General features: G+C 44.1%; 1 protein-coding gene across 2 annotated transcripts in view; it reads left to right on the top strand.

The window, feature by feature from the left end:
- The first annotated feature begins 894 nt into the window (after positions 1-894).
- The window catches only part of LOC132232293 (cytochrome P450 3A12-like), a 43237-nt gene continuing 28087 nt past the window's right edge, over positions 895-16044 (top strand). The window contains exons 1-5 of one of the 2 annotated variants that reach the window (XM_059691750.1): positions 895-1055; positions 5109-5202; positions 6797-6849; positions 10966-11065; positions 15688-15801. In XM_059691750.1, coding sequence (XP_059547733.1) covers positions 985-1055; positions 5109-5202; positions 6797-6849; positions 10966-11065; positions 15688-15801 — 432 coding nt within the window. In that variant the 5' untranslated portion in view covers positions 895-984. The remainder of the gene's footprint in view (positions 1056-5108; positions 5203-6796; positions 6850-10965; positions 11066-15687; positions 15802-16044) is intronic. The other variant, XM_059691749.1, reaches the window with a different exon arrangement.

The raw sequence follows: 16044 nt of genomic DNA, 5'->3' as shown, positions 1-16044 counted from the left end.
CATTTCTCAATACACACTATGCGTAAAGTGTTTTGCTAAGGACTAGTGATATAATGGTGATTAATACCAGACTGTGTCCTTCATAAGACCTCAATTTGATAAGGGAACTTGGTGTGGAGACCAACAATGGTGCCAGAGGATAGAGGACAATAATAGAATTGTCTGCAGAGACTAGAAGTTACCAAGAGGAAGAAGTGATTGTATCTGTTCAGGGACGTTGGCTATGAAGACTTTAACAGAGCAGAATTTGTCTGAGCTAGGTTTTGAAGGATGAATAGGAGTCGTCAAGGGGGCACCGGGGAAGAAAACTGCATGGGTAAAGATCTGTAGACCTAGCACAGTGGTTCTCAACCTTCTGGCCCTTTAAATACAGTTCCTCATGTTATGACCCAACCATAAAATTATTTTCGTTGCTACTTCATAACTGTAATGTTGCTACTGTTATGAATCGTCATGTAAATATCTGATATGCAGGATAGTCTTAGGCGACCCCTGTGAAAGGGTCGTTTGACCGCCAAAGGGGTCGCGACCCACAGGTTGGGAACCGCTGACCTAGATTGTTTGAAGGATTTCAAGTATTTTTTAGTTCAGGCAGCCATGGAGTCCAGGGCAGTTTAAAGATTTAAGACCAGTGACTTTACTTGAGTTTTCTGTAACATTTAGGCTTACTGATAAAACGGAGTGAGTAGTTCATTGATTTCCCACAGAATATGAACTCAAGGGTGGTCAAAGCGGGAGTGTCCATGATGCTTTGCCAACTTTCAAGGTGGAGCGGGCATCCGCAGAGGGCCCTTTAAGTGCTGGCTGCTCTAGCCTCGCCCACTTTCTCAGCTGTAAACCTTCCAGTCGGGCTGAATCACAGCTGGGCGGGGCGGGGCGGGGCAGGAAGCTTCACACGCACACAGGCACGGGCTGGCTGGCAGAGTGTAACAAGGCTTGCTGACAGGAAAATTCAAGAGGAGAGAACCTCGAACAAAAGTGGCCATGGACCTGATCCCAAGCTTTTCCACAGAAACCTGGGTTCTCCTGGCTGCCAGCCTGGTGCTCCTCTATCTGTGAGTTACTGTCCAGGCTCATGGCCTCTGTAATCTTGGCCTTGGGGAGCTCATCGGGCCCCTCTCTGCCTTATCTGGTTTAAAGATCCAACGGGGGAAGTTGCTTAAATGGTGGGGGCTACCAACACCAAAGGGATTATTACTGCTCTTACCCTGATCTGTTGAAAGGGTAATTAATGTCCCATTTGCCTCCAACTCTCAATTTCTGTAGACCAGAGTGTTTGGGGACATTACTTGCTCCTGGGGGTGATTTTCTAATTGACAGTTTGGGTAGACCTAGACCAGTGGTCGGCAAACTCATTAGTCAACAGAGCCAAATACCAACAGTACAACGATTGAAATTTCTTTTGAGAGCCAAATTTTTTAAAGTTAAACTATATAGGTAGGTACATTGTTATTAACTTAATTAGGGTATTCCTAAGGCTTAGGAAGAGCCACACTCAAGGGGCCAAAGAGCCGCATGTGGCTCGAGAGCCACAGTTTGCCGACCACGGACCTAGACAGTATTAACCAGAATTCAGCTGAGGCAGATTAAAAACTACCGGCTTCTGTCCTTGTCCCTTTCCCAGCTCCAGGGATCCTGGAGGCAGGAGGGAGTGGTCTGGGGTTTTGTCTCATTATCTTCACCTTTCCAGTTCTGTGTCTGCTGCTAGAGATGTGTACAAGGAATGGCCCTTGTGTCACTAGGTTTGTACCTGCTTCCTCCCTCCCACTGCCTGGTATAATTTACACCATGTACAAGGGTACACCCCAGACTTCATGGGGGCTGGAGACTTCCCCGCTTCTCTTCAGACTAGCTCTTTCCTCTATTCTGTCTCTCCCCTAAAATTCCCCTCCTAATACTCAATTCCCACACCTTGTAACTGGCAGAACTATTACCCCTAAATGAGAAAACTTTACAGCAGAAGGAATTTAGCAGAAATCTTGAAACCGTATTCTTTTCTTTCACCTTTTTCTTCTAGTCTTTGGGGGGGGTTGGCATCATTATAGAGATTTATTTCTCCCAATATGAAATCTGCTAACTGCCTGCAAAGGCACGAGCCCAAAAGCAAATTTGGGTTTAAAATTTTTTCCCATTAACTTACAGTGCAGGAGGATGAATCAAACCATCTAGCAGAGGAATTCCTTTTAAGCATGAGATTCCTGGCATCATGAAACAGGTTGAGGGAGAAGTCATTTTGGACATGTGGGTAGGGAAGAACTGACCCCTCTATGTCCCATTTGACCTCTATCTCAATTTCACTTTCATTAAGAGTAGGAAATCATGATGACATGAACATAGAGAATATATACTTTGTTTCAATTCTATGAAAGAAATATTATAAATACAGTTTATTTTGGCAACATATTTTCTCTCTGATAACATTTTAAAATTAATTTATAATGTTTAATTTAATTCTATTTAATATTAGATTTGTTTTTTACTGAGATAAAACTATTTCCAGCATGTTCTTTCTGTAGGATAAAAGAGGCTGTTGGCTCAGGATTTATGTCCACAAAAGTGTGTAAATAACTTCACCCTACTAGAATAATGTCAGGAATATGAGTCCATTGTACAAATATATACTTCTATAACATAGATTATATATATATATTTAAATATACTTGCCTAACCAGTTATTTTAATCTCAAAGTTCAGGTGAATAAGCGAGATTGTGAGCCAGTGATGATAAGAGAAGCATTCTGGATGGAGTGGGAGAATATTTTCCCCAGATACTCCAGGTCCTGGGCCTGCAATAGGTCATTAAGAGGGCAACAGCCCTGACCGGTTTGGCTCAGCAGATAGAGCATCGGCCTGCGGACTCAAGGGTCCCAGGTTCGATTCCAGTCAAGGGCATGTGCCTTGGTTGCGGGCACATCCCCATTGGGGAGTGTGCAGGAGGCAGCTGATCGGTGTTTCTCTCTCATCGATGTTTCTGGCTCTCTGTCCCTCTCCCTTCCTCTCTGTAGAAAATCAGTGAAATAAATTAAAAAAAAAGAAAAAGAAAAAAAAAAAAGAGGGCAACAGTGTAGGCATCTCATCTGCTTGAAATCTGGGGATAGGGCACCATCGAAGTCACACTGTGTGGTCTGTGTGGCAATGGGTCAGTCACTAGATACTGGCACCACTGGATAAACAACACTAGCCTTAGAAGACACTGGTACAGCCATGAGTCAGTAGCTATAGAATAGACGGTGCCCTCTTATGGCAACACGATGTAAATGCAATAAAAATGATTGGTTTTATTGTTACCCCTTTCTTTGCACCCAAAGCAGCATTTCTCTACCAAAAAGAGGGAAGTTGGAAAGAAATCAAGGAATTCACCCAGCCCACCCAATGCCTTGTTATGGGACCATGTGAGTTTAGACTCTAGACCAGATCATCAGTGTGATCAGTGTTGCTAACACGCTCTTTCAATTGCTTGGCCTCACTTGAGAGTTCACGTAACATGCTGAGAGTTCAGAAGCAGAAATGGGTTTAATTGATCTGCCATGACTGTCATGGCAAAGGAAGGGACTCGGGTGGGACTAACCAAGGGTACCCCAGGTTTTGAAGTGAGTGCACATAATTGCACCAACTTTCTGGAGGAAGGTATCCAAATACCTATTTGGGTTTGACTGAAGTACCTCTGCTGTCCTTCAGCACAGGTCCATTTCTGCAATGTTTTCTGGTTTTTTTTTCATCCAATGTTATAGATTATTAAAATTGTACACAATGTTGGAAACCTATACTTTCTTAAAGGTTAACCTCCAAAGAAGAGGCAACAAGGTTTTAATTTGACTTTCTGGAACATTTCATGGGTACTTATTTTGTGTTGTATAGCACATCTTTCACTGTCAACAGGAAGGTACTGAAGTTTGGAAGGCCGCCTTTTAGCTGAAAGTGCTTATAGGGCATGTTGAACCATTATACAGAGCCTACTTTCCAGCCATACTTTTCTAATTTGCCTCTATGAGGTGAGACTTGTAGGCCTAGCAACTTCATCCTTAAAATGGTTGCCAGCGGCCTCTTTCCTCAGCCTCTCTTCATCCTCCACTCTTCCATCTCTTAGTAATACTGGGGTGGGAAGGCTTGCAAGGATTCAGAACCCTCAGTTGTGAAACTCCACACATGACACCTGAACGATCAAATGCAGGCAGGCCTACCATAGTTAGCACCGGCCTCAATTTTGAGGTAGTTGACACAGAAGCAGTAAAGTAACTGCTTTCTGACTGGCCATCTTGATAAAATGAACGAGCCTGGCACTGTGCTTAGCAGGTGAGCATCACAGGGTGAAGAAACAAATGCAGTGAGGGGGAGAATGGTTGGGAAATTGAGCCTTTACTCATAGGTTCCTTTATACAGTTTCATTCAGGAAACATAGGGGTCAGTCACCCTTCTCTAGAGCTCCAGCCAATCAAATTGTCTGACAACAGAGACTTGGGTGTAGCTGAAAGGCACTCACATTTCTGTGATGCCAGTGAAAGCCCTGAACACAATTTTAATTCTATAGAAATAGCCTGCACTGTGGCTATTCTAAGGCCGCTTTATGATGATATATTTAAGAAGAATCAGAGCTTAAAACAGGGTCAGGGCATAGGGGGAAGAAAAAGCATAAATGTGACTGAGCAGACTGTAAGAACAATGTCTCAGTAAGGCTTGCAGTAACTCTCAGTTTCTGAGTGGATGAAGTTAAGCAAAATATCATCATTGGAACAGAAATTATTTTCCCTTTTTCTACCTAGAATTAGAATCTCCAACATTATGAACAAACAAACTTACTAAATAGCCATGAGTGAATCTCCTGGAAAACATTCCAGCCTCAGCCTCTTAGGAGCACTCTCCTTTGGAAACATTTGTCAAGTATTCATTCTGGGGTTGGGTCCATGGAAAGTTCAACTGATTTTATCTAATCACCATCACTTTCTCTGAATCTCACAGCGGAAGTGGGAAAAGAGGTGATGAGTGAATGTAATTATTGCTGTGGGAGTTGTTAACTACTTATCACCTACATATTCATTCCCTACCTTGACTGTCCAGCCCCAGGACCTGATCCATAATTCTGTAACCGGGCTTTCTCTTTCACTTTATAGATATGGGACCTCTACACATGGACTTTTTAAGAAGCTGGGAATCCCTGGGCCGACACCCCTACCTTTTATGGGAACTGTTCTGGGCTATCGTAAGGTGAGTGCTGTTTGTGCTTCCTCTTTTGCTTCTTATGGTTCCAAATCACAGCTGAGTTCCCTAGTAAAAGGGCCTTGCTGAGGAGGAAGTTCTGAGGTTTCACACTCTCCAGAAAAGGCACCATAGGCCCCGCCCTGCGCAGGCCAGGTTTACCCCAGGCTCAGTGGCCGCTGTCAGGAGCCTCAGGGGTTGGGTCAGTGGGGCAGCAGAGCTCTCAGCTGATCCAGCTCCAGCCTTGTCCCTGTTTGTGAGCATCGCGAGGAGCATTTTCTTTCTGCGAGGTGCAGGTTCCCAGGAAGACAGACTCACACTTAGGATTAGGAGAGAAGCATGAGGGACGCTTGGGAGTGCCCCATGAAGTCGGATGTGCTAGAGAAAGACTTTCCTGCTCACAGGATACGCTCTAGGTAGCCTTTTCTTGACTCCTCTTGGATAGCTTGGAAACCTCAGAGCATTAGGCACCCGATTAGGCACATCAGTAATTTGCACATAAATACTTGAATTCTCTAGAGAACTGATAAATCCCGGCAGTTATTCCCATGGTTCTAACTCACCCTTTGCTCCCCATGACGTCTTTGGGGATTTGAGAGATGGAACAAGAGCTGTCTGCTTTACTTCCGTGCCCTCGAAGGAGGCACCCTATGGCTGAGTCTGAGAGGGAGTGGATATAACTGAGGTAAGATGGTGTTTATCTATGGACTTCAGATATTTGCTCACTCAAAATTACTAGAAAGGAGATGTTTGGACAAAATTATTGAGTATTTACTTTATCTGAATAGAATGACCTCAGTGACACAAGGATTGTGAATTTTGGCAAAGTGTTTGTGGTTGATCTAGCCCTGATGCTTTGCCCAGGGCTTGACCCCTACATGGAAGGTTATGAGCTCATGTCCATAAAGCCAGCAGGCAGAGCCTTACATGCAAACTGTGTTCTGCATCAGATTTTGTTTCCTGTAGACCAGATTCTCAGATTCTAATTTTCCAAGCTGAGTTCTTCAGGGCCTCATTGAGTTAAAAAAAAATCCCATACTTTTTGCCTCTGAAAAGGCAATTTCCTTTCCACCTTTCCCAGATCAACTCCTTGAAGATGCACCCCAAGACCCACATTTCTGGAACTTCCTTTGGATAGTTAAAACATAAAATATCACAACTGAAACTTAGCCACAAGATGTGTTTTTTAATTATAGAAGTGAAAGCACAGAGGAGGTATTTTAATTTGCTCTGTCCTTCTGGAGTGGTGACATCTCCCCATCTTTTCCTGTTGAGCTGGAAAATTGGGGAGTAAGTCACTTTGTCATTCTTTCAGTCACTCACTTCTCACTCAGCAAATATGCCTTAGATGTGTTTAAACCTGCTAGACTAAAAGAGGTCCCTGGTGTCTTAAACTTCTTAGTTCTGCTAGGATTCTAGAGAGGGCTCCTGAGATAAATGAAAAGGATGCTTGACCAGGAGGTCAGAGAGTGTGCAGGGCACTCTTCCTCTCCCTCAGCTTCACTTCTGGAGTCTATGGAGGTAATAATTCTGGGGTTATGAGATTTTAGAGGTAGAGCTCAGTTCATTTAGGTTAATAATACAATTTTGTTTCTCCTTGCAGGGTATATGTGATTTTGACATGGACTGCTTTAAAAAGTATGGAAACATGTGGGGGTGAGTATTTGGGAAACTCCCATTGGATAGACTTGCTGTTATGATGAGGGCCTCCCTGGTGTGGAGGACAATCTTAGCTCAAAGCCTATTGGAAAGCTTTTGGAGGCTTATCCTCTAGGACCCCAGATGTCACCAGGTATCCAGGCTGCATTCGGAATCAAGATGGGGAGTTGCAGGTTATCATACTCTCCTGACTTTGATGGCCTAGGGACTCCTGGCATCACTTTCTGTCCAGTGTCTCATTATTCCCCTCATCTCTATTTTTCCTCCATTCGGTCTCCTTTAATTGCATGAAATGCATAACTTCAGACCCTTCTAATATATTTCGATCATAACCCTACATAATTGACTTTAAAAACATTATAAACCATAGTTTTGTTATTTTAAAAATTTTTGTTCTTATTGATTTTAGAGAGAGAAAAGAAAGGAAAGGAATAGAGAGATAGAATATACAAGTATTGCTTTATCTACACTATTCTACTGACTTTGAAGAGATAGAATATTTCCAAACCATACTGCTTCCTGGTGGGCTGATGGAATTAAGGATTTTGCAAAGTGGTTTCAGTCAGTTGATGAGAGAGACTCATTGATTGGCTGCCTTCTGCACACCTCTTACTGGGATCAAGCCACAACTGGGCATGTGCCCTGACCGGGAATCGAACCAACCAGCTCTTGGTGTATGGGTTGATGCTCAACCACTGAGCCACACCAGCTGGACCATAATTGACTATTAATTAAAAGCGCAACTCTTTAATTTCAAATTTGGATTTGTTATATTCTTTTAAAAAAGCTATGGGTTTAGGTAAACAGAATGGGAAACCATATTTGCTTGGCTTTGTTTTTACTTCCTCCACAAGTTTAGAGTTTGGGTTTTAAAAAATGTTTAAACCAAGACTTCTCAATAGAAGTTTAGTTTATACAAGTATTGCTTTATCTACCCTATTCTACTGACTTTGAAGATATAGAACAGTTCCAAACCATACTGCTTCCTGGTGGGATGATGGACTTAAGGATTTTGCAAAGTGGTTTCAGTCAGTTGTAGCGGCTGTTCCCACTCGGAGCTGCTGGAGGTGTGGTGAGAGCCGCAGGAGAGGTGTAACGTGATGTTTGTGTCCTAGAAGCAAAGGGGAGAAGGCTTTGCTTCTCAGTACTGTTTCATCCCCTTTCAAATCCTCAGAAACCATAAGGTTCTACTGAGCTGGCAGGGTCCAGAAAGGCTACGTGATGGAGTAGAGGGAACACACAGCACTGGGTTACCACTGGCCCAGCTCCAACTGCCCTTCCAACATTGACCACTTGTGAGGTCTGCATGTAGTCCTCTAAAGAAAGAAAGTGGTTCTCATGCTTGGGTGTGTATAAGAACCACCTTGGAGAGTGTGTTAAACATACACACTTAGGGCCCACCAACACCAAATCTGTAGTGTCAGGGCTGGGGCCCAAGAATATGAATGTTGCCTGGTATTGTAACAAACTCTAAGGCTGGTGTGAGGTCATAAATGTAGAGGGTTACCCAAAATCTTGTGTCTCTCCACCCAGGTGTTTTTGAAAAACACGATGGGGAGAAGGGAATCATCCAAGAAATATAGTCAATCAATCTGACCAATCTAAGTGCCACCGCAATTACTTATATCACTGCTTCAACACTAAATGTACTTGACACCCACTTGCACCTTCTGAGCTTCAGAAGATATTTTGGAAATGGGCAGCGTTAAGTGCAGGGGTCCTCATCCATTTTTATATGGGATCACAAATCGGTTTGAAAGTCCTCTGAGGAGTCAAAGAAAGAATAGATAAGACTTGTGGAAAACCTCCCATTATATTCTAGTTAATGAAAATGATTTATAGTAAAAAATAAAATGCTAGAGGACAGTGTTACTAAACTTATAGCAAACCTCATGTAATTCGACTTATAGTAAACCAGCCAGGAGATGGCCAGATTGGGAAATATCACAGAGTCAGCTTGTGTGGTGTGTGTGTTAAAAGTGGCTTGTCCTGCTGCTGGCTGATGTCTCTCTCCTACATGGGGCCCGAGGCCCACTTAGGACCCACAGATAGAATAAATATAATTAATGTAAAGAAAATACTTTTAACTAAATTGTACACGCTCTTTTGTATTTTTTATTCTCTTTGTCCTTTTATTTATTTATTTATTTATTTATTTATTTATTTATTTATTTATTTTTTGTCCTTTGTTTTAAATATTTCTAAATTTGATTCTACCAAGGACTTCTCTTTAATAGTTAAAATATTTCCTTTAAGGAATTGTAAACAAATTTTAGAATATAGGGCAAAGAAATCATTCATATTCCTACTATATCTTTTTGCGCATTCCAAGTCATTATTATTTGGGAACACATTTTTACATATTTGTTATCAGTATGTTTACACTTTTCTTTTTCTGAGGAATTTTTCCATTGATTTTTAGAGATTGGAAGGAAGGGAGAGAGACAGAAAGGGGGAAACATCAATGTGAGAGAGACACATCAATTGGTTGCCTTCTGTATGCACCCTGACTAGGGCCGGGGATTGAGCCTGCAACTTAGGTATGTGCCACTGAGCAGAAATGAACTCAGGACTGCTCAGTCCATGGGCTGATGCTCTATTCACTGAGCCAAACCATCTAGGGCTATGTCTACACTTTTCATCTAATAGTATGTCATATGCATTTTTATATCTATCTCTACATTATAAAAGCCTAAGAGACCGTTATGTCCGGTCTACCGAATGACTGGTTGACTGGTCGTTATGACGCACACTGACCACCAGGGGGCAACGCTTAATGTAGGAACTACCCCCTAGCGGTCAGTGTGCTCCCACAGCCAACCTCCCGTGGTCCCTCCCTGTGACCAGCCGGCCCCGATCGGCCCTGATTGGGATTGGGTGAGACGGCCCCACTTGGCCCCAATTGCTGGCTAGACTGGGGAACCCCACCCATGCATGAATTTGTGCACCGGGCCTCTAACCCTAATATGCAAATAGACCGAACGGCTGAACAAGTGAACAAGCGAACAACTGGTTGCTATGATGTGGGCTGACCTCCAGGGGGCACACGCAGAACATGGTGGGCATCGGCTGTGGTGGATGGTGGAGCAGGTGAGCAGGGGCGCCAGACCAAGGTGGGGCGCTGGTTGCTGTCATTGGGGCAAGCCTCTGGTGGTTACTGAAAATTCTTTGCTCCCATGCACCATGGTCCTACCAGGCACTCGCACCTGCTGCTGGTGCCAGAGCCAGCCTCGATTGTTCGGTGCCATCAGCAGGTGTGAGCAGTGGCTTCCAGCCCCGATCTCCCCTGAGGGCTTCTCCACCTCACCCTGCTCCTGAGGGGCACCTGCTGCCGGCGATGGCCCTGCTCGCACCCACAGCCAGCGCTGGAGCCGCTGCTCGCACCTGCTGCCAGTGACTGGCCCCAGTCCCAATTGCTCGGTGCTGTCAGCAGGTGTGAGCAGCAGCTGTGGGCCCTGATTACCCCTGAGGGCTTCTTTACCTCTCCCTGCTCCTGAGGGGTGATCGAGGAAGCAGCCGCCACTTGAACCTGCTGACGGCACAGCCCCACTTGCACATGCTGCTGGTGCTGGCCCTAATTGCTCCACACCATCAGTGGGTGTAACAGGGTCGGCGCTGTCAGTGCATGGGAGCAGGGCTGCCAGCAGATGGGACTGGGGCCACAGTAGGAGGGGCTGGGCAGGGGCATGGCAGATGGGCTGAGACCTGCCCCTGTGCCCACCACAGCCTTGCAGCCCACACTTCCTTTAAAGGTGCATGAATTCGTGCACTGGGCCCCTAGTTTTTATATAACTTCCAAAGTATATTTTTAAGTAACTGAGTAGGTGGGCTCTACATATTTTTTTCTGTTGCCAGGTAATTTATCTGCCTTCATCTATTTACTCATTTCCTTTTTGATAATGAAATATTTTAAATATACAAAAATTTTAAAGAATGATATAAGAAATTCCCATGTACACACCACTTGGATTTAAATGTTCTAATGTTATTTCTAACAATGATCTCTAGGAATGTGAATGATGTAGCATTAGAATGGAAGTCTAGACTTCCAGTTGTGGCTCCAGCTGCAGAAACTGGCTTGTTCAATTTAATCAGCTGTTTTTCCTGACATAGGTTCTATGATGGTCGGCAGCCTGTGTTGGCAATCACTGATCTAGAAGTGATCAAAACAGTCCTAGTAAAAGAATGTCATTCTGTCTTCACAAATCGGCGGGTAGGTATCCATTCTTTTAAAAATTAAATTGTTATTTATTTATAAAGTTTCATATTGCAATAATAATAAATTAACAGGAAGTTATAAAAAATGCAGGAATATACCCTTTTCACTCTGTTTCCTCTAATAGTAATCTATACTAATAAAAGGGTGATATGTTAATTAGACCAGGTCAACCAGACACCTTCCAGTTGTCCTGCCTTCCTTCTGGACAAAACCATGGTGGCAGGGGTCAAGGCAGAGGCAGTTAGGGACAATCAGGTTGGCAGGGGGGAGCAGTAAGGGGTGATCAGGCCGGCGGGGGGAGCAATTAGGGGCGATCAGGCCGGCAGGGGGGAGCAGTTAGAAGCGATCAGGCCGGCAAGGGAGGGAAGTTAGGGGAAATCAGGCTGGCAGGGGAGGGTAGTTAGTGGGGATAAGGCAGGCAGGCAGAGGGGTTAGGGGCAATCAGGCAGGCAGGCAGGTGGATGGTTAGGAGACAGCAGTCCCAGATTGTGAGAGGGATGTCTGAGGGTGTAGGCTGGGCTGAGGGACCGCCCCTACCCCCCATGCATGAATTTCATGCACTGGGCCTCTAGTCCTATATAATAAAAGCATAATATGCAAATTGACTGAACAGTGGAATGACCAGTCAGCAGGGGGCGGGGCTGGCGAGCAGGCGGTACTAGGCCAGCTAAGGCATGTGCCAGCGGGCAGAAGGAGGGGACAGTGGTGGGGGGGCGGCTTGCCAGCCAGTGCCATCCCCTGATCAGCCTGCCCAGTGCCTACTGCAGAGGGAGTCCACCAGCAGTGGCAGCAGCACGGCGATGGGGGACGGGGCCAGCCGCTCACTGGCTGTGCTGTCCCCTGATTGGCCTGCCCGGTCAGACATCTCCTGAGGGCTCCCAGACTGCAAGAGGGCACAGGCTGGCTGAGGGACCCCCCTGCATGCACAAATTTTCATGCACTGGGCTTCTAGTATCCCATATAATTATAGTACAATATCAAAGCAGGAAATTGACATCAGTACTATATCTATAGAGGTTATTCTGATTTTATAATTTTTATGTGCACTCATTTGTGCGTTTCTTATAAAATTTATCATGTGTGTAGATTTGTGTAACTACTGCCATAAATGAATATACAGAACTGTTCCATCTCCATAAGGCTCCCTCTTACTATTCTTTTATAGTCATAGTGTGTAGCTTATCTTTTTTTTTATATTCTTTTAAAAAAATATTTATTGTTGAGATTATTACAGATGTCCCTCTTCCCCCGCCCCCATAGCTCCCCTCCACCCAGTTCCCACCCCACCCCAGGCCCTTGCCACCCTATTGTCTGCATCCATAGGTAATGCATACATGCATATAAGATCTTTGTCTAATCTCTTCTCGCATCCCCCACACCCCTTTCCCTCTGAGAACTATCAGTCTGTTCCATTTCCATGCCCCTGATTCTATTCCATCCACCAGTTTATTCTGTTCATCAGATTTTTTATTCATTTGACCTTTAGATTCAATTTTTGATAGATATGTATTTGTTGTCACTTTGTTGTTCATATTTTTTATCTTTACCTTTTTCTTCTTCTTCCTCTTCTAAAAGAATACCCTTCAGCATTTCATATAATATTGGTTTGGTGGTGATGAACTCCTTTAGCTTTTTCTTTTCTGTGAAGCTCTTTATCTGACCTTCAATTCTAAATGATAGCTTTGCTATGTAGAGTAATCTTGGTTGTAGGTACTTGCTATTCGTCACTTTGAGTATTTCTTGCCACTCCCTTCTGGCCTGCACAGTTTCTGTTGAGCAATCAGCTGACAGTCATATGGGGACTCCCTTGTAGGTAACTAACTGTTTTTCTCTTGCTGATTTTAAGATTCTCTCTTTATCTTTTGCCCTTGGCATTTTAATTATGAGGTGTCTTGGTGTGGTCCTCTTTGGATTCCTCTTGTTTGGGGTTCTCTGCGCTTCCTGGACTTATAAGTCTATTTCTTTCACCAGGTAGGGGAAGTTTTCTGTCATTATTTCTTCAAATAGGTTTTCAATGTCTCGCTCTCTCTCTTCCTCTGGCACCCCCATAATTTGAATGTTGGTACGCTTGAAGTTGTCCCAGAGACTCCTTACACTATCTTCATATTTTTTGGATTCTTTTTTCTTTTTGCTCTTCTGGTTTCTGCTGCCTCTGTGCTGGAACTCAGAGGGAGTTTGAGTTAGTTCCTGCATAGATCCTTTAAGAGAAACTGCCCGGGACTCCATCCCTCTCAGCCTCAATCCCTGCTGGGTTTTACAGCCAGAAATTATGATGATCTTCTCTCCCCAGCACTGGGACCCTGGGCTTGGGGTCCTGATGTGGTGCTGGGACCCCTCACTCCTTAGGGGGATCTCCACAGCCAAGATATCCCTCTTGGTAGAACAAGTATTTTTAAAACCTTGTTAAAGCCATTTGTGATCTCATTTCTTTGGGGTCTGTTACTAGAAGTTTATTGGGTTCCTTTGATGGAGTCATGTTTCCATGATTCTTTGTGGTTACTGTAATTTTGCAATGGTGTCTGTGCATTTGAAGAAGCAGTCACTTCTTGCAGACTTTACAAAGTAACTTTAATAAGGAAAGACCTTTACTTATGGGTTGGGGCACACCGGAGGGACCCTTGGTCTAGTGGTGCAGGATGCCGCCTGGGGGTGTGTAGTGGCTCCAGGTCTCATGGGCAACATTGGCCAGGTAGCAGGGGTTCACAACATAACCAACTATATGATCCTTGACAGCAAGAGCTGTGTTTGTTCCACTGTGGCTGCAAGAGTGGTTGGGGTTTTCAACAGCATCAAGAGGTCCAGTGGTGAGGGACTGGGACAGGCAACAGTGGCAGCCAAATTTAGTGGTATGCAAATTCTTGGGGCTAACTGCAGGCACACACGTCCAATGGTGGGATCCAGTTCCAGTGGCAGGGGTTGGGGCAAGCTGTGGGCACACAAATAGCTTAGAGTGCCTGGGCTGTCAGTGTATACTCATGTAGCTATAGCAGCTACCTATAAAGACATGCATGCCAGTGGGAGCTTGTGATGGAATGGAGGATGAAAGTGTGCAGGTGTGTGGCTGCAGGGTTTAGCTGTGGGCATATGTGTCAATGTAGTCCACTAATAGTCAGAGCTGGCTCTGGGCACCTGAGAATCTGCAGGGGACTGGGTTAGTGTTATACACATGCCCAGTCACAGAGGCCAGGGCTGTCTGCTAGCACAGATCCTGCTCAGTGGTGGCACGAATTGGGGCAGCACTGGTGGGGGTGGAGTGTGGTTGGGCAGGATTCAGGCTCCTGGAATTTGTGAGTGTGAAAACCTGTGGGACTATCAGCAGTAACATTTTCAGGGGTTTCACAGCATCTGTGCCCAGTTGTTTCCTCAGCCTCAAAGGCTACTGGGGTCTTCTGCAGACTTGGACACAAAAAATTGTGGTCACTCATGCCACATGGCTGATACTCGTAGTTCTTGCTCTTCTTTGTTCTTAGCTATCTTTATTCCAAATCAGGTAATTTGTACAATGCCCTGAAAGGCTGGGGAAAATTATCACTCACCCTATTTCTCTTTTCTCAGTTCTTAGACCCTCAGGGTAAGAACTTCCCTCCTGGCACTGAGCAGCACCAGCCTGGGGGATGAGATGATGCAGACAAAATAAGACTATTTTCCCTATCCACTTTATACAGTTATTCTCAGGGATTTTTTGCTCCACTCTGTTGCTGATTTCCTTGAGGGAACTCCTGAGCTCTCTTAGACCTATTTTTGTGTGTGGGTAGCTGTCTAATTGTTTTTTTTTGGGGGGCGGGGGAATGGAGGCAGGAGTCTCCTATTCCAACAGGTGATGTTACTCCAGGCTTATCTCATTCATGTGATGTTACCTTTAGGTTTTGTAGATGCTCTTTATCAGGTTGAGGAAGTTTCCCTTTTTTCTAGTTGGTGAGTTTTTTTTTTTAAAATATCATGAATGTATATTGGGAGATATACATTTTAAAAGAAAACGTAGTGTTGGAAAAATGGAAGAAATGAGTCAAGCAGGTTGGCCTGATAGGCCAATCCCAACCTGAGAAATACAATTAAATTTTCTTTTTTCTTCTATCACTGGTGAGAAAATGTAAGGGAAAGGGATTTCCATGTTTAAGAATAGCAAATAGATTCCTTATCTTTTAAGTATTAACTACTATTTTATTTAAAAGCTATCATATTAAACATCCCCTTTTCAAGTTTCTCAAGCTGTAGATATAAGTAAAGATAGAGCTGGTCTGAGGCAGCAAACAGTTTGTTAAAGCTATCTGTCTATCTGTCAAGAATTCCTTTCTATCCTGCACAGCTCTGAAGGATGTACTAGGTCTTATTCCTATCTATTCTCCTGGAAGAGCAGTTTCCTCAACACGTGGTTCATTTTCCTTGAGAAAGAGATTGGAATATAAAGGCTGGAAACCACATCAGGTGGCTGGATGTCTCCTGCACCTTCATGAGATGCTAGGCATTGGGGATAAGTATTTATTGAGTATCTAGCATAGGGCCTGCTATTAACTAGACAGTCACTAAATATTTGTTGAATAATTGATGCCCATTTAACAACTGTTGAGAACTCCAAAACTTACACAGAGCAAAATGTCCTTTGCTTTTAACTCTAGTCCATTGGTCCGGTGGGATTTATGAAAAGTGCCATCTCTATAGCTGAGGATGAAACTTGGAAGAGAATACGAACATTGCTATCTCCAACCTTCACCAGTGGAAAGCTCAAGGAGGTAAGCGTATAAGAGGATACTTAATTTGAAACTTAAATAATACATCTGGGGACAGGTAGAAAGTAAGATCGTTTCTTTCCAAGGGTAGCCTGCTGAATTTGAGCTTCCTAATAATGGTCTTTTATCTTTATGTCCTAGAAGTGACATTGTAAGATTCATTATAAGATATCACTTACTGCTCCATGCTTGAGAAAGGCAGGTCTTCTAGTACTCGAGTCTTCCCACTTAACTGCGGGTGTTGTT

Source organism: Myotis daubentonii, chromosome 4 (genome assembly GCF_963259705.1).
Source record: "Myotis daubentonii chromosome 4, mMyoDau2.1, whole genome shotgun sequence".
Lineage (NCBI taxonomy): Eukaryota > Metazoa > Chordata > Mammalia > Chiroptera > Vespertilionidae > Myotis > Myotis daubentonii.
This window is presented reverse-complemented; position numbering and strand designations above follow the sequence as displayed.